General features: G+C 42.0%; 1 protein-coding gene across 1 annotated transcript in view; it reads left to right on the top strand.

Moving 5' to 3' along the window:
• TMEFF2 (transmembrane protein with EGF like and two follistatin like domains 2) overlaps positions 1–18,716 on the top strand; it is an 866,447-nt gene that overhangs the window by 596,578 nt on the left and 251,153 nt on the right. The window contains exon 7 of the mRNA XM_069615689.1: positions 3,224–3,283. Within this exon, the coding sequence (XP_069471790.1) occupies positions 3,224–3,283 (60 nt within the window). The remainder of the gene's footprint in view (positions 1–3,223; positions 3,284–18,716) is intronic.

Raw genomic sequence — 18,716 nt, 5'->3', positions numbered from 1 at the left:
TAGGCTGCAGGAAGATGGTGAACGTATGCTCTATTTATTAAATGCAAATAATTCCAGAAACTTTTGGGCAGTGATGGGGCAACTAGAGCTTGGGTTTAACAGCTCCCTGTCCAACTTGGTCCCAGAACAAAAATGGGTTGAATATCTGTCAGAAAATTTCAAACCAACAGGGTCCACAGAATTTATTCTGCCTACGGATCTCCCCTGGCTCCTTACAATTGATGAAAATGACACCCTGGAATTAATATCTAATTCCTCTTCATCTAAAGCTGCAGGCCCAAATGGCCTAACCTATCAGGTCTTAAAAAACAACTCAAAACTTTGGGCGAAGATTCTAAATCGTCTCTTCAAAGAAATCTTAAAGACCAAGGTTTTTCCTCCATAATGGAAGAACGCATTAGTAATCCCATTCTTCAAGGGGGGCGATCGGCTAAGCCCGGCAAATTATCACCCAATCGCCCTCCTCGACATTGATAGTAAACTTTTCATGCAGCTTCTATTAAGAGAGCTTTCACATTGGGTGGAGTCGAGGCAGATACTATCACATCATCAAGCAGGCTTTAGAAAAGGGCTCTCCACTAGACTTAATGGGCCTATCTTAAAATTACTCAGCGAAAACTCAAGTGAGAAAGAGGTCACCCCCCTTTATTGGGCATGGGTAGACCTATCTTAGGCATTTGATCATGTGGATAGATTCTTACTCTGGCGCAAACTCCATAGTTGGGGGATTCCAGCCTCCCTGTTAGCAATGTTAATGGACCTTCATAAGAACACCACCATAAGACTGAGGCTTGACGACCAGGAACATCTGTCATATCTAATACAAGTCTTTTAAGGGGTGAGGCAAGGATGTTTAGGCGCACCTTTGTTCTTTAACCTGTTCTTGTCAGACCTAGGAGACTTTCTAGTTTTGTCAGCGCTGGCCAGCCCAATGATCAACTTGAGGAGAATACATTGGCTTGCCTACGCAGACAATTTAGTCATTCTGGATAGATCGGCAATCGGACTTCAGCGCCTCTTAAACAAACTTTGGGAATATGCTGCCCTAAATGTGCTCTCAATCAACCCATTGAAATCCAAGATACTTATATTCAAACATCCAAAGAAGAAAATAGGCTATGGAAATTGTGTCTTGGATGGCAAGGCAGTCCCCCGCGTTGAAGAACTTATCTATCTGGGCTACGAGATTTTCACCTCCCCCGCTAACAACAAGGTCAATATTGCAATTATGGAAAAAGTCACAAAGATCATTCGACAAATGAAAAAACTGAATGCAAAATTCTGTACATTTTCTATTCTCCCACTTTTTAAGTTCTATATGGCCAAAGAAGTCCCAGTCGTACTCTATGGCCTGGAAGCAAAACCTCTGCTATGGCATATAAATTGGAAAAAACTAGAGTCTTCTATTGAAAAAATCTTTGGCTCTCCCAAGGTGTACCCCTCTGGTGAGCCTTCGCTTTGAATTAGGTCTAGTTTCTCTTGGATGTCGAGCAGACTGGAAAATTATATCACTATTTTGTGAACTAACGATAGCAGGTAAGACCTCTCTCTTCTCTGACGTGAATGAACATCTCAAAAACTCAAGATCTGAGCTAATTCTTGGTTTGGAGAAGAAAGTCAGAGGTATCCTGCACAGGCTGGACTAGGCATTAGAAACTTTAGTGTCTAACCCTTTGAAAGTAAAAAATACACTAGAAATAAGTGATTGAATTGACACCATTGATGAAGTGAGGAATCTCAACCCCCCGTAATTAATTCTTAAAGGTGGACAAAAAACTAGTTTCTCTTCCCTGCTATCTTCAAAAGTTTCCAGAAAGAGGAATAAGAAACAATTTCATGAGACTTAGGCTAAACCTAGCCCAAACCGGGGAAATTTTGTCTAGAAGAAATCAGGGGGACCAAGCAAAAAAAATCTGTAGAAGCTGTGACTCTCCAAGCCAACAATCCCTAAGACATTTACTAATGGACTACGAAGGAACATTGGAAACAAGACTGTTGCTACTTAGGAGATTTGTAGCTAAATAAGAGAGTCTAATATCAGAGTCCTTCTGGGACAGTCTGATAGCTGGCCAAGAGATCATGTTAACAGCAACAATAGTAGAAGTCTCGAAAAAATTCATCATCATAATAGGAAGACACTCGCCTTCCGATAGAGCGCTGCTAGCTGTGATTGGTCCCTTTCGTAGCCCCCCGGTTTTTCCTGATTTCTTTTTCCTGTTTTTGTGTTCTTTTTTTTGGTATTCGTCTTTCTCCTGTCTGGTTGCTTTGGTTTCTCTCTTTTGTCTTTCTTTTAATGAGATTAATTTGTGATTTTTTTTTCTTTTGTAAAGGTTTTTCTTTTTAAAACCAAAACAAATAAATAATAAAAAAGTAAACATTCCCCCCTCGACACCTCCACCCTAATGTAAACAAACCCCATACCTGCATCAAATCTAGTTTTGGGCCCTTTTCTTTTTCGGTTTCCCTGGGCATTCCTATGGTAGTCGTTCAGCAGCTTTTCATTTCTGAAAGCCCTCGCTGCTGCAATGTACCATGGGGGATATACAGTGGTCGGTTTCGTTTTAAAATAAAGGTGTAGGAAGACGTTGAATCTTGCACTTTCCGTGCACTGCACTGCATTGGATGTTCCCTGTGTTTTGGGGTTTGTATTGTGCATAGGAGGGGGTGCCTCCATGGGGTTTGTGGGGAGCAGTCCAGGCCAGTAGGGAACATAGTTCCACTACTTCTTTTCGTACACTTCGACGACTGGGGATATATAAAAGTTTATTTGAACTTGGGATACAAACCAAAGAGAGGAATATCTATGATGCTTTTTGCCCACGAGGGTGCAAATGCATTAAGCACTTTCAATGGAAGCAACCTTTTCTCTATGGGAAATTAAATGGGTGTAGTGAGAACACATTTGTTTTGGTCTTCTTAATAACTTTTCCTTAGTTTAGAGGAGCACTTGCTTGACAATTATTTCGGAAAATGTCATCCAAATATCTGTCCAGCGAGTAAAAATGTATTAGAAATAGAATTTCGGGAAATATAGGCCGATCACCTACCCCCAATAGGCATGACTAACACACTTTTGGTATACTGTTACAGATCGTAATTTTATTGCCATTTGCAGTCGAGCATTTTTAGCACACTTCTCTTTCTATTTAATCATATACCTCATTAACATCATTTGTTCTTCAAGCAAAGGTCCACATTCTAATCCTCTCACGTTTTATTTCAGAAAACACAACCACAACTACAAGAACTGAAGATGGCCATTATGCAAGAACAGATTATGCAGGTATGGAGTTGATGATTTCTGAGAAGCTGCACTTGCATAGTTTAAAACAAGATATTCTCACTAATGAGACAGTCCAATCATCAATGGTTTATAATCATGCCTGCATTAATTCCTTTTCATAACATGTCTTTTTGTCTCTAATAGTTTGAGTAAAATATGCACTTCACTCAGATTTCAGGAAGGGTTTGCAGTTTAAAATATACAATTCTGTCACAAAGACAGCAATATTTTGTATTGATAAAGTGCACTACTTTTGGTAATTCATCATTCCTGCTGCCAGCATATAGGGTCATTATGCATAGGCGACTTGCATGTAGAAGAAGGGACAGACTTCCACTTTCCCTTACATATATAAGTGTCATGCATGTTCTCAACACCAAGTGCCTATGTCGGTGGAGGACAGTGGGCCTACTGAGGCCTGAGGTCCTGCGACCCACCGACCGCATGCATGCTATGTACACATTGCAAGTGGCATGCTTTCAAAGCATGTCATAAGGAATCCAAATTAGACATGTTTCCTCTACTCAAAGGAACCGTGAAGGGAAATAGAAATTGCTATTAATTAACATTTCTATTTGGACCATCACAGGACAGGCAAATGATTCATGTGAAATATTTTGGGGGGATTTGGGAGAGGTAGGCACATAGCGTGAAGGGAATGTACGAGTAGGCCCACATGTGTTCTGGAGATTGAAGCTGGTCTCTAGCATGCAGGGGAATCGTACCAAAATGTCGCCCTCACAATTACAACGGCCGAAAATGCCGACTTGTATTTTAAGACCGCCCCCTTACACCACATATATATGTGGGGGGTATAGAATATAATATTAATATATATGTGGGGGTATAGAATATAATATTAATATGGGGGAGGCTGCGGGGGGTCTTCCCGAGTATATATATGTGGTGTAAAGAGGTTTAAAAAAATGTCGGCATTTTCAGCCATCACAATTGTGAGGGTCGCAATGATCACATAGATCCAAATACAGGATATCAGGAGTAATGCATTTTGTGGTGGTTCTTTTGGAGAAGAACTTGATCTGTCATGTTAGGGAAAGTTATTGAAAGCTGCGTTGAAGTAGTTGTTAATTCTTGCCCAATAGGTATCAGGGAAAGAGGTGTGCTGGGTAGCACAGTTGCACAGTTAGTGGGGTGATGAGTTAGAAACCAGTGAGAGATTGTGTTACAGGCTTGGAAGAGATGAATATAGTGTAATGGCAGAGATGCCATTTATCTACCTGAAGATGTAAGGACAATGGGATGCCCCAGTGTTTGATCATGGTATTGGCTTGGGTGAGGATAAGGGGTGTCAGCTTCAGATAGCAACAGGGTCAACTGTAAGGCCTTTCAAATTAGTTGTGCTGGTTATGTGTGGTTTGAAGTGAAAGGCTGTTTACGATACACTTGTTAGACATATGGCTCTCAGCGATGTCCACCAAGATCTTGAAGTGGCTGGGTATTGCGAGATTTCAGTAGGCGATGAAAAGATGTCTGCAAATGTGTTATTGAAAGAAGAGTGGGGAACAAGTGGCTGTAAAAGGCTGAGATAATGGCATTTGAATACCATGTTTTCAGCAAAAGTGGATAGCAGGTGTTTGATGCAGTGATAGGGGGTGATATTTTGTGGATGAGTGCAAGAATGCATTCCTTGCCAACACACCAGACCTTCTACAGAATCCCAGAGCCAGTTCATTGCTTTTCTATGACGGTCAGAATGGAAGTTTCTTTGAGCCATTTTTCAGTGAGAGAGAAGATGTTGAGATGATTATCTGTGAAGAGGTTGTTGATCTCAGCTACATGCTTTGCATGGGAAAGGGTGTTGAGTAGTTTGCCCCTGAATGAGGTGTGGGTAGGCACTTTCACTGGGCAGGAGGGCATTATGGGTGTGTAGTTGGTGCAGCTCCAGGTCAGAAAGTGTGATAACAGAGATGATTAACAGGGAACTGCCAGGTTTGTGAAGAGACATGAGGGTGGTCACAAAATATTCACTATATTGCTGAAGGGTGGTGCCGCATATGAGTGTGGTTTGTAAGTGCCTTTGTGGTTTTTTGGGGGATAATTTTCAGGAGGCAACCGACCTGGAGGTATAATAGGAATAAGTTTAAGAATAATGTGTTCTTATATATTGCCTTTTGTAAAATTGGCATCAATTTGGATTACCCAAGCTGCAATATTGTATTGATTGTCTTGTGTAACAGATCATTCTTGTGCCAACACATGAACATACAGCAATTCAGTTGACATGGTATGGTCCCAGGTTGCCGTATCTTTGAGTTCATCTCACTTACTATTTCAGAATGGCACAAGCTAGCTTTCTATTGCCAACTTCCCGAATGATCTAAACGCGTGTCTGACACTGCCAGCTGCTGGAAGTCAGCACTAGGCTTCTCCTAATGTACCACCCCATATACTGTTGTTGTATCGAAGTGAATACCTTCGAAGTAATTCACTTCGACAATATAATTTCACTGTGAAGTAAACATATGTTAAATGCTTTGAGGGCTAATAGGTATTGGGGGTGGGAACGGTGGAGGTCAGAGGTGGGATCGTGAAAGTGGTGTGTGGGGAAACCCCCGTTTAAAAAGTTATTTCGCCGAATTGAATTACCACAACGTACTTCTCTTTGATAAAACAATGTAACACTCCTACAATAACTGTATACATGTGGTGTTCAGACATCATATTAGAATGTCAAAGATACACCCAATTGCGTGCGCTAGCACAGGAGCAGTTTCTGATGTGAAGCATGGCGCATGTGTTGTTACATAAACTATAAGGCAGTGCTGGAAAATGAGCCACACGTTGAGGATTACATGTTTCGCGCTTGATTGTGTTGTTATCATATGTGGCCCACTCAGTGGTAGATGTGTACCGAAAAATGTAGTGTAACTGTGGTCTCGGCAGGCGTAGAGGCGTTGTGGGGGGGGGCTGAGGGGGCTATAGTCCCGTGTCTTTTGGTTGTAGCCCCAGATAGAAGCTCATGGGTTACAACCAAAAGGCTAGCTAGCCCTGAGTCCCGACAGTGCCGACATTAGCTTAGCCCCGGATCTTTTACAAACCTAGCAACAACCCTGGGAAGGGGAGAGAGTAGGTGGAAGCATAGTGCAAAATGTGACAAGGTGTTGCAGCGTTGGCATTGCAATAGTCTAAGTGACTAGTTAAGGCTCCAATTTCAACTTTACACTTGCACAGGGACATGCACGGACAGACAAATCCTCTCCATAGAATGGTGAATATGGTCGTAGAAAGTACAGGAATGGTAAACAGAAAAAATAAAAGTAGTGGAACACCGCTCCCGAGCGTTCCCACTCACTTAGAACACTGGGTCCTCTGGTCCATTTCTTGGTTTTAAACTGAACTATGTTTCCTTTCTATATGTGTTGTGCTGTAGCAGGCCTGAGCGAAGCATTATAGAATTACCACACACTACCATCCAGCAGACAATGTTACGGGCCATGTTCGGAGCAACCTGATTCATTGGTAGAGCCGCCCAGCAAGCTCAAGCAGCAGAGATATAAGTACTCTACCACAGCCATGTTCACTTGGCAAACATTGCCCGAATGGACTGAAAGGAACTGAAATAGTGTTTGCAGTTCAGAACATCATGAATGCAGATCTACACTCCACTGGCATTGATTTGGATGAGGGTGATGTGAGAAGCCGAAGCTGCATGCTCTAAAAAAGATAGTAGGTACAATAGAGCATGCGTTTGATTACCTTCATCAATGGCAGTTCCCAAGTGATGCAATTCATTTATTTTAAAAGAAGCAAAGATCACAGAATAGATTGAGTGAAATTAGTGACAAGTGCTCATTAGGATGAAGACTAGTAACGCTGGTCTGTTCAGTACAGAACTTACCACACCGTTCTGCACACACGTCTCAGTCCGAAGGTACAAAAGATGATGCCATGCGCGATGATATCAAGCTTTGTAGAGTTGTATTTATGTGTAGATCTGTGGTGTGTGTGTTTGTGTGTGTGTGTGTGTGTGTGTGTTTTGTCATAAAGACAAGTGGGGTTCACTGAGATGCATAGACCAAGCTGGCCATTTAAAGGGTTGTAAGTAACAAATGAAAAGAGGGTTTAACTCAGACAAATAACATGATAGATTATCCTCGAGTGGAAATAGAAGGCAAGCACACAGCAGGATTGTTCCTCCTTCTAAGCAAGTAACTTTCTAAAAATCAGCAGTCGCAAAGTCTGAGTATTCCTTTCTGGTAGGTTGACATATATCTTCGAGGGAGGGACTACCAACTCTTTCTCGGGGGCTCTTTGACTAATGCCCAGTGCCCCCCTCTGACTGGCCTCCACACTCCTCCTTAATGGCCTCATTCTTTGGAATTGTTTCTCTCTTCTCTTTTTCTGTTCTGTACTTATCCCTTCCTTACTTTGAGCTCCTATTGCATCTGCGATGATCCGCCATGTTCTCGTAGATCCTCCTTCCTCCTCCTCCCACCACACTGGTCATCCAGATTTAAGGCATATCTGTGCTACTGTCCCTCTCTTTCTCTGCTGGTCCATGCTACCCTTCTGTTCTTGAAATTGTTCGGCCTCTAACCTCTTGAGATTATCTCTCCACAATTTATGTAGGCCACACTCTTTGCATCCTGTGGGATCTTTCTTTCCCCAATATTTGGAGCGTTTCTCCCCCCAAGCTATTATATCTTGCCCCAGCTTCTGCAGTCTCTTTAACCAACCTTTAGCGTCTCTATCTCTCCACCGCAACCTGTAGCACTTCTATCTCCCTATACTCTGGGGGTATTTTACTTCCTAATCTCTGTGGCTTGTCTCTCCCCAACCTATGGGGTCTCTCTCTCTCTCTCAAAAACAGTCTGCCATCTTGGATTTTTACACCTTGCATGTGATCAGGGGGATTGCCTGTGGGTACCTGAACATGTTTATTTTTCTTTCCTGGACTTGTATGGTAATGTATGTGAAAGCAGGGACTTTGACTTCATGTGACATAACCACCCGCAAGCAATTTTGTTTGGGCATGGGGCTCACGCGTTCATTAGCCAACAAATTGCGCATTTTGGAATCCCTGTCCTATTTTTTTTTTCTTCCATTGATGTTCCTCCTGTATTTCCTTACAACTTTACAGGGTAAACTGATATCCTTACAGGGGGCTATGATGACAGGTTTGCCCTTGTAACACGTACCTTTCAATCTCACAGGTGAAGGTGGTTTAGACCAGTTATACCTCCCCCGCCCAGCCCCTCCCTCTGCCACCACTCGGACAAGATCTCATTTCCTGTCCCGTGGTTGGTGCCCCCATCACTGCGTTTCTCCTCATTCTTTCAATGGCCAGTGATGTCCCATCCTCCTTGTCGATGCCCCCAACTGTCATTGAAATGCAAGAGGTGCTCCAAATGTTTGTTTCATTGTTATCCCTTTTATTTTACAGCTCAATTTTTATAATGGGGTGCTAATAGCATGAATTCCCACATTTGAGGGTGTGCTTCACGAACAACGGCCCTGAGACCTCACTTCGCTCTGCCCCATGTATGGCTCGGGTTGGCAGTCAGTTATCAGCCAAGCCTGCCGGCGAATGTAGAAATTAGTGGTACAATGATATCACTAATCACAACAGACCGTTTAGGCAGCAGGGAATTGAAACACACAATATTATGTTATGTGTGTCATGGTACGACGTCCTTTCATCGCCTGCATTTTCATCCCCTGGCATTTTGACGTGCATATTACAACAAATATGCTCATCAAATTTTTTAGGGGGGCTTGGGAAAAGGCAGATAAGGGTTTGGGGGGTAGGCAATAGCCAAAAATAAGTGTGGGAGCATTTTTGTTACAATGTACACGTTAAAACGACAGGGGGTGAAAGTGCAGGCGATTAAATGACATAGAACCATGTCTCACCTGCTATTTATGCAAATACACCTTGTTGGCATCATGCATACCTTGATAAGTTGATTTACTAAACCCATTGGCATGCCAGTTTAGGCGATCAACTCAATTCATCATAATAGTCATTAATCTCATCATGACAGGTCTATGTTTACTATATCCTGCGTGATGTCATAGTGGGCCTGATAGTATAGTATGCATGAATAATAAGCTGAGGGACATGGACTGACCTGAATATTAGGGTTCATGGTCTATGTCTTCAGTGAGTGACAAGCTGTATAAAGTTCTCAGTTACTAAGCAAACTATCTTTTAGGGTGTGACGCGTCACATTCTAACAAATTCTATCCCACAATGCAACATTCACTCCCTAGAATCTACTGCAGCATCACCTCTGCAAGCAGGAGGGTGGATTAGCAAGGGCTGGATGTCCTTCGCTGCCTCAATATATGCGTGTGTTACTGCTTCTTGCAACACAGTGACTCTGCTTGTCGTTTGTTTGTTTATTTATTTATAATGCACGCCGGACCCGAGGGTATCAGGTCACAAAGCATACAAGAAGGCTTTCAGCTTAGTTACCAAGTGACATAAGGTACAAATCAACATCTACAAGCACAATATACAGTGAATACAGGGTAAAGTAGATACATAGAAGGCATAAGTAGAGTAAAATATAACTGCATCCCCTTATTTGTCTTTGTGAACTTGGATGAAGGTTTAGCAAGCAGACGTTCCTACAAAAATGTACTGTAAGTTTGGAAGACTTCATTTAGGTGAAGGGTGCTGTAAAGCGTCACAGTCCGCAACAGCACACCTTGCTGGGTGATGTTAACAGTAACGCATCGGCGTTAAATATAGGTTTTGCCACCTTACCAGGTTTTTTTCTTTACATGCACCGGCCTTAATATTATAGTGTCAATGCAATGGTTTCCATTATTTTCAATCCATTACGAGGTCATTAGAATGGTGATGCTGCAGAGGAAAGCGGTCATCAAGGACATTGCCTGCCTGCGCCTTGTATATCACTTAAGAACCATTTCCCAAAATACTGTCAAGAAGAAAGAATTCTAGACTCCCTAATCATTGTTTTACAATGGTGTAGACATCGCATTTCTACAAACATCTCATAGGAAGAGAGCAAGATGGGACCCCATGTTTTCTAGTGGCCGGGCTTGTGCTTACATGCGTGCTGGTTTTCCACATCTGCTTGACCGTTGGACAGCAATACCACTGTGTTTGTGACTGTGCATGCTCACTCCAGAAAACCCCCTCTGAGAAATGTTTCAAAGTTTCCACTGCTTCATATTTGGGAACCTAAACATGAAAATGAGGAGTAACCTAGGCTCAATCCGATTGTTGCAATCTAACTCTTTTATCAGAGGAAGAATGGCACAGGCGGAAGCAGGATGAAGTCCATAGCTTACGGCACTTCCTGCCAAATCCAATGAGGTCCTAGAATACTTTACTTTCTAAGCCTCTTCTAATGACCCCTGTCCATCACTCGCCCTCTCCTTCACATTCTCTCTCTCTCTCTCTCTCTCTCTCTCTCTCTCTCTCTCTCTCTCTCTCTCTCTTTATTGCTTTCGCTCGCTCCCTCTCTCGCTCTCTGCTCCTTTCCCAATCCTGCTCTACTTTTCTCTCTCACTCTCTAATAGCCTCTCAATCTCTCTCCAACTACTGTGCCCTTTCCCATTAAGGAAAGTGCATTATTTACAAGAGACCACTTCACAAAATCATCTAAAAATTGGTGTAATTAAATATAAATGTGTCATTATTACCCATGCAATTAAATTCACATTGACACCTATAATAACAATTTAGGCTCATTACCGGAGGAATATAAATGAAAGTACTGCGCATTACCTCTCTACCAAGAATTTTCCTCCAGTAGGTGGTCACCTCATCAGGTTAGTTATTATGCCCTGTGTGGAATTAATGGCGTCGGAGACTATCAACAGTAAGAGATATCAAATGGGATATTGACCAATAGTGAAACACAACATTTTATTCTACTGGCGTTGCTTCCAGCAGCTATAGATACACTGCCGGAGCTAACAATGTACTGTTATTTATGTACTCATGTATTTATTCATGCAAGTTTTGTATCGTGCATCATTACAAGCAAGCTTTTTACAGGCACCATTAGGAATGGCAATAGCAAAGCATTTACCAACATTGCTCAGGTTACCCATCCTGGAACCCCCATAGGGTGGATTTAACAACTGCAAAACAGATCCTCTTGCAACACTGCCCGTAGCACACTATATTGTTATGTTCAATTTACAGATCGATGAACGAACAAAATGGCCGATGTTGTTGTCCTTTAAGTTGAATATGGTTTAACTGTCTAATGTGCTTTTGGAATGCCCGTGATTCGAGGCATTTTCTCATGACTGAAACTTTAGTTTTCATTGCTTAATGACTAACGCTTCTTAACTATAATAAACTAAGTTTAAGAGTTGATTCCCAAATGTTACGAACCTTGTTTGTTAGTTTGCACAGAATCTCAACGATCATGATCTTGATCTTTTATTTAAAACTGAAACTTGGTTTACTTTAGACAATACACTCACACTGACTGGCTTCGTCCCTGATCATCAGTCCATTTCATTGGGTCAACTGGAGACCAAGATGGGGGTGAGGCAATCACCTCAACAAGGGATGCATTGTTCTACTCAACTTTCCTTAGAATCAGCCCAGTGGTGGACTTTTTCACTTTGGAATAAACGACAATGCTCGCCTCCCACCCCTCTAGATTGTGACATGTAATTCTTAAATGTCTTCTGTGATCTTCTTTCATCTTGGAGGCATGGTGTTTCCCGTCTTCTGATCATTGGAGACTTCAAGCTTCAAGTGGATAACCCATTTCCACTGAAGAGCATGGCTGTTTTTTTCACTCATTCTACCCCTGACAATATTTAGTATTTATTGGCAAAGCTTTGCCCCACCTCAAATGTTCATGACTTGGTTCCTGCTTTTGCTCTTTGAGAACATGCTTAGGCCTTAGCCCCCTGGCTGTCTAAGTTGTTTAATCTTCCTTTTTTTCTTTGAATGTGTCTCCTTGTATTTGCAAAGCACTATTCTGGCCCCACTACTAAATAACAGCATGATTTAGATCCTACAGATTTGAATACTTAGCAACTTATCTCAGGCTTCCATGGATGTCATAAGGTTTTGGAGAAGGTTATAGTGAAACATTCCAAGCCATTCTTGATGCAAGTAAAGCCCTGAACCCTATTGAATCTGTTTACTGGCCATTGTCTGGAACAGTGTGTTTGTCACTTTCGGATAATATTTTCGAGCAGGGCAATATAGGCTACCTCTTCTTGCTTGTATTATCTATGACTTTTAGTACCATGAAGCATAGTTTGCTACTCCACTGGCTGTCCCCAAAAGCTGTTGCCAGTTTCCCTACTTTTTCATCATTCTAGGCTTTTTAATGTATTGGGACCATTGGACCGAGTTTGGCCCCTTTCAGTTTGCTCTCTTGGTTTTGTCCTCAGGGCTGATGCAGGTATCTCTGTTTTAACATTTATATACCCCTCTCCTTGATCTTCAGTAGCACTCGCATGCAGATAAAGTACAGATCATGCTTAGAATGGAGAATCCATCTTAGAGCTTTCCAAAGGTGTCCCAAGGCCTTGATTGGGCCAAGGGTTGGATGCAGGACACTGGGCTGCATTTAAACTCCTTAAAGTCTGAGGTGATTCTTTTTGGCTTCAGTTATTTCCTGAATAACTCTATGGCCCTTCTCTCTCCACTGGATTTGGTGGGGCATCAGGTGACTCTTACAGGCATGGTAAAATATGTAGGTGTCTTTCTGGGAGCCCTAGGGAGAGGTCAGTGCAGTGGTAAAGTCTTCTTTTTTAACTCTTCGACAGTTTAGCATGACCTTACCTTTTATTCCTAAAGACGTACATGGCATGGTGGTTGGGCCCTTGATAAATTCCCCTTTGGACTATGCCAGTGCCATCTATTCAGGTCTTTCTTGCACCCAGCTCGATCGACTACAAAATTCTGTGGTGCAGCCTGTGTTCAACCGACAGAGATTTGACGAGGTAGCTCTCTGTGTGCATCTCCACTGGTTGCCTGTCCCTAGGAGGATTGAGTTCAAGGTTTCCTGTTTGGTATTTAAATGATTTCTTATGGACTGTCTTGCAAGCACAATATTTCCCTGTGTGCCTGTGAGGACTCTGCAGTCCCCCATGAAGCTTCTCTTCTATGAATTCCCTTGGCATTATATTAGTCGAGAGGGGAAAGAAGATTTCCGAGTCAGGGCTCTACCTCGTGATAAGCTATTCCTTTACAGCTCTGCTTACTTGCAAACCTGACATCGTTCAGAAGTCAACTTGAGACTATGGGCCTCATTACAAGAGTGGCGGAATGGGTTAACGGGTGCCGCAAAAGGATGCAGACCCGTTAACACCATTCTGCCACATTACGAGGTCCCCTCGGGGACCCGCTCTGCACGTTCACCAGACGTGCAGAACGGGTCCCGCGAGGGGAAGTTGGGAGCTAACAACGGGCCGGTCGTAATCGGCCCGTTGTTAGCTCCCTCCCCCATTCCCATTCAGCCATATGGGGGCTGAAATGGTAATGGGGAAGGTCCGGGCCCGGGTTCCTGGAGGGAGGAATTACTGGGCCCCCCGAACTCGGAATGGCCCGGTTATTCCCCATTCTGGGAACCCGGGCCAGGACCCGATTTTGGCAGCAGCCATGCCGCCAATAGCGGCATGGCTACCGCCAAAATCGTAATAAGGCCCTATATGTTTGACTAAGTAAGTGTAGATGGAAAGGGGGTGTCAGTCAACACTGTATATGCAACATATAGAGAATCTGGTTTATTGTATTCTATTTTGTCTTATCTATGCAGATATTAGGAAGATCTGTCTGACAAACATTCTTGGGAAAAGTGGACTAAGACACTATAGATCCGCTCTTACGTTTTGACTCTTGTGTTCAGAGGCGACAGTTTTCTTTGCCCTGGGCTCATATCTCAGCAGAGCTTGTTCACAAAGAACAAAGGCTATTAGGTCCATCGAAGAGTGATCTTAGCGGGTCCTATTTAGGTTGGCATGAAGCGCTAAATTGTAAAGTTCTGTTTGATGATCAGAATGACTTGCTCACTGTGCAGAAGGTTTGAGAACGTGTTGCATTATGTGCTCAACTTGTGTAAATGTTTGAACAGAGATTTATTAATGATGTATGCAAATTCTCTTATGGTGGTGATGATAAATGCTGTTTGACAGATTTTATTATATTATTTTTACATGCCAAGGAATGTTAAACTTGCCCTTTTGGAATGTGCGAATATGTGAACCTTTTATGCTGATTTCCGCTGAAATAAAGAACTTTGATTTGAATTTAATTGACTGAGCATTATCTTTATGCTCGTTTTCCTAGAGACAATAAAGTTCACTTGATTGTTTTGTCATCAATGCATTATGCATGACCCATTAAAATCAAATGATGCATATGTAGAATGATTTAAACTAACATTTATGATAATAATTATTAGGATCTTCTTGTAGACAGCCAAATATAGAGGATTTGAAATTAATGCAGCAGGTATTTTGGAAGTACATGGACATCTATAAACACAATTTCCAAAATGCATGAATGGCATTGCTTCCTGTTGTTGTTTTCATGAGAAAATTGTGGCTATATGTAGAAAGAGATGTAGATATGTTTGTAATTTCTTAAAACACTGTATTGGAGATTGACACTTTAATACATGTGTGCCTTAGCCTGTGTTGGGTGAAAGCCAAGGTTGCATTCTGTCTCCTGACATATTTTATTTATTTATTTATTTTGAACACATTTTCTTAATCATTCAATGACGGGATCCAGTGCCCTGTCACACGTTGAGAAATCAACTGATGATTTGAAGCCAAGTGGAATCCAATATAAATCTGTGGCATCAATACATTGAAGGACTGTGGCCCTCAGTCGTTCCCTCTTTCTCTTCCATGCTGCTTTCTGGGAGGAAACAAAGAGACACCTAGAGTCTTTAGGATTTTAATTGCCCCACAAATTGTTATTTGCCACGATATATGCTTGCAAGCATTTTGAGGATGTTGTCAGGATGTTGCTCTTCATCTTTAAGAAATATCAACAATTCTACTTATGGTGTCTTGGGTCATTTAAAAATGAGATTGCCCCATGCCCATTGCGTTTCTTAGTAAGATTTCCCATGGGAACTAGAGTTATTGAGCATAACTCTCTTGCAGGCTACCAAGTACATCCCTGAGCATTACTCTCTCACCAAGCTCAGAGTTTACGTAGTTCATTGGATCTTGACCAACCTTATATAGCATTGCTTTCCTTGTCGATGTTCCAAAAATGCACTCACTTCTGCCTCCACCACCTTTGGGTACGTGTTGTGATAGGTGTTAACTGTATTTCTTTTTGTATTTCTTTGAATTTTATAGTGCTTGACCACTAAGTGCTGAACATAGTAACTAACAGTACATTCACACAAGCAAATAAACCAGAAAACCTATCCATCAATGAGGTAGATGGTGGGTTTTTAGGCGAGATTTAAGGAAGGGAATGGAGGATCTAGAACGCGAAGAGAGAGGAGGAGAGTTCCAATTCTTAGGGGCTAGAAGAGCAAATTAGCAGAAACGGGATGAGGCACATGGAGCACGCGGAACTGCTAAGAGTCCAAGGGATTTGGAATGCAAAGGCCAGGCTGGTAAGTAAAAAGATATTAAAGACAAGGGATATGAAGGAGCAAGACCATATAGACATTTAAAAACAATACAAAGGCAGTTAAAAAAGCAGACAATTTCAAAAGAAAATCAGCGCATAGCTGAAGTGATAGAGTCACAAGGTGAAAGTGAAAAAAGTACACACGGAGTCCAGGGAGTACAACAATCTACAGTCAAAAGAAGAATAAAAGGAAATAAGGAGTTCAGTAGAGGAAAAGGTAAGAAATGGGCAATCTTTTTAAATTTTAATTAGTTTATAGCAACAAGATTGAGAGAAAGAAGAGTTCTGAGCCAAAAAGAATAATGTGGAATCGAAGATGACGCCAAGATTGTGGACAGAGGGGGAATAGAGAGGGAATGAGGGCGGAGAGGAGGAGGAGGACAGGGAGAAGAATAGTCAAAGCATGGAAGAAAAGAACCTCATTTTTCGAGGGACGGAGTTGAGGTGGTGAGCCGACATCCAGGATTGAATCGCAAGGAAGTAAGAGGAGGTAAGAGAACGAGGAAAAGTGCATAGAATTGGTAAAAGAGGGGAACGATGGAAAGATTTGTTAACCATCCACATAATAAAAGTCAAAGGATGAAATAATGGAACCAAGAGGAGAGGTAAAAAGTGAAAAAAGAAGAGGGCTAAGAACCAAGCCTTGAGGAACAATATGTAAGAGACGAAAGATGGGGACCAGTGACAAGCTCGGGATACAGACAAGGAGCGCCCTGTAGTTGTCATGATATTTGATGTGTGAATGGTTCTCACCAAGTGTTTGTTAGGTTTGGATGTAATCCTGGATTCAGATTGCCCAGAGGTCACATTTCTGTCAGCCAGCATTGCTGCAAGTCACTTTTGATCCAAATCGGGCAAACACACTTGCTCCATTCCTTCATTGTGTTTCCCAAGCATGGCATGCCAGGACTCACTTGCATGTTCACAAAGAAAGCTTGCTGATTAGAACACTTCCACTTTCCCAGTCCTGAGTTAGGGTAGAGGCCTGAAGAAATAAGTCCAGTGCTTTCCAAGGCCTTTGTATACTGTCTTTGTGAAGCAACACCATTGGCTGAGCCGGGCAGAAGCACTGTTACATTAGCTTTCTGGGAAGATGCACACGTTCCCTCTCCTACTCTTCTGAAGCTTAAGGGGAACCAATCTTCTTTCCCATCTTAGTCAATGATCACCTCACTTATGTAGAAGTGTAATGTTCTGTGCTGTGGGGGGGGCAAAACATACCGTTCTGTCATTCAGTGCAGACGTATTGAACATTTCTTTTGTACCAAACAGATTACTCCAGGTTGTAGGCCTCTCTTAGTGTGGCCAGGAAGTCAGAAACAAGCTTACTCAGGATTTCTGTCCCTGGCTTCCCAGGCATACCATCTAATGAGGGAGGGACGGGATCAAGACTGGTAGTGGATTGGGGCACTTGAGGGATTCTTTGTTGCTTTACATCATGGAGCAGTTGGTGGCATTCGGCCCCCAGTATCGACTTCAATCGATTGAATTACCTTGTCAATGACAATAATCATGTCAATTTTTTCGATGACACTGCCAACTTGTCTAAGGCACTAATCTCCTTGAAAATATTTAAAACTATTATCAGTAAATTCAAATAAGGCGAAGTTGATGATTATAGGGAAAACATGTGCTATGAAAATGTGCAGCCTTATAACATATTGCCAAATGAAGTTATAATATTTGTTGGTCATTTGAACATATGGAGAAATTGCACGCTAGAGGATCTAAAGGTAAAGCCAATCAACTTCAATCATTTGATGAGGCTGTATTCTGGAAAAAAGGAAGCTTCGAAAATAGGTTAAAACTGTTCAAAGAGGGAATTACCCCCGTTCTTATTAAAACGAGGAAATTAAGACCTTTAAGCAAAGGTATAAGAATTAGCTTATTCACCGCCACCACCTAATGCAGCAGCGGGATGGTGAAGCTATGCTTGGGCTATGCTTGGGATACTTACAGGAATACTTACGGTTAAGTAGGACACACAATTTTGGTCACTAGCAAATAGGGTAAAGTGTAACCAAATTACTTATCTTTGGTGTAGAAGACAGTTTATTAAGAATTCAACAAGCCTCTAATTCCAGAGCCCCGGGACTCAATGGCCTTTTTAATGTCATCCTGAAAGACACACCTGAGTTATGGTCTACAATTATTTCATATTATTTACTAGTGTAATTGCAACAGCAGAAACCCTGGAATCCTCGAGACTTCATTAGTGATACCCATTTGCAAACATGGAGAACATCTAAATTGGACTAATTATAGACCCATTCATTACCTTATCAGATGCGGACAGTAACATTTTTGCCGCCATTCTCCTGAGGGAGTTGGAAACCTGGACTGCTGCTTCTGGTCATCTGAATAAAAAGCAATCCGGATTTTCTGAGGAATATTGGTAGCTCATTGAATGGGTTACTTTTAAATTTAATTAAGCAGGTATCAACTATAATTTATCTTCTCATCTACCTGGGTTTTATTGCCTTATCCAAAGCATTTGAAACTGTCAATCGCAATCTTCTTTGAGCAAAACTATCTAATGGGGGCTTCCTAAAGTCCTCTGAAGCATTCTTGTCTGTATACACACTGAAACCAGAATAATAGTTAGATTAGACTTATCAGGGTCCACTACTGACAACATACCAACTTTATGTGCTTCGACAGGGTGTTATCCTCTCTCCCTTTTATTTTAATATACACATTTCAAATAGAGGCACTTCGCTGGATCCTTCCATGTTTGCCACTCCTCAACTGGGCAACTTATGCCCCTCTTGATTGGTCTACGCTGACGACGTGGTTCTGATGGACCACACCCCTATTGGTTTGCAGAGGTTATTGGTTGCCTTAAATAAATACGCTGAA

This window comes from Ambystoma mexicanum, chromosome 9, assembly GCF_040938575.1.
Source record: "Ambystoma mexicanum isolate Mex_15411 chromosome 9, UKY_AmexF1_1, whole genome shotgun sequence".
NCBI lineage: Eukaryota > Metazoa > Chordata > Amphibia > Caudata > Ambystomatidae > Ambystoma > Ambystoma mexicanum.
Note: the sequence above shows the minus strand (reverse complement) of the source record. Positions and strands in the feature narration are given on the sequence as shown.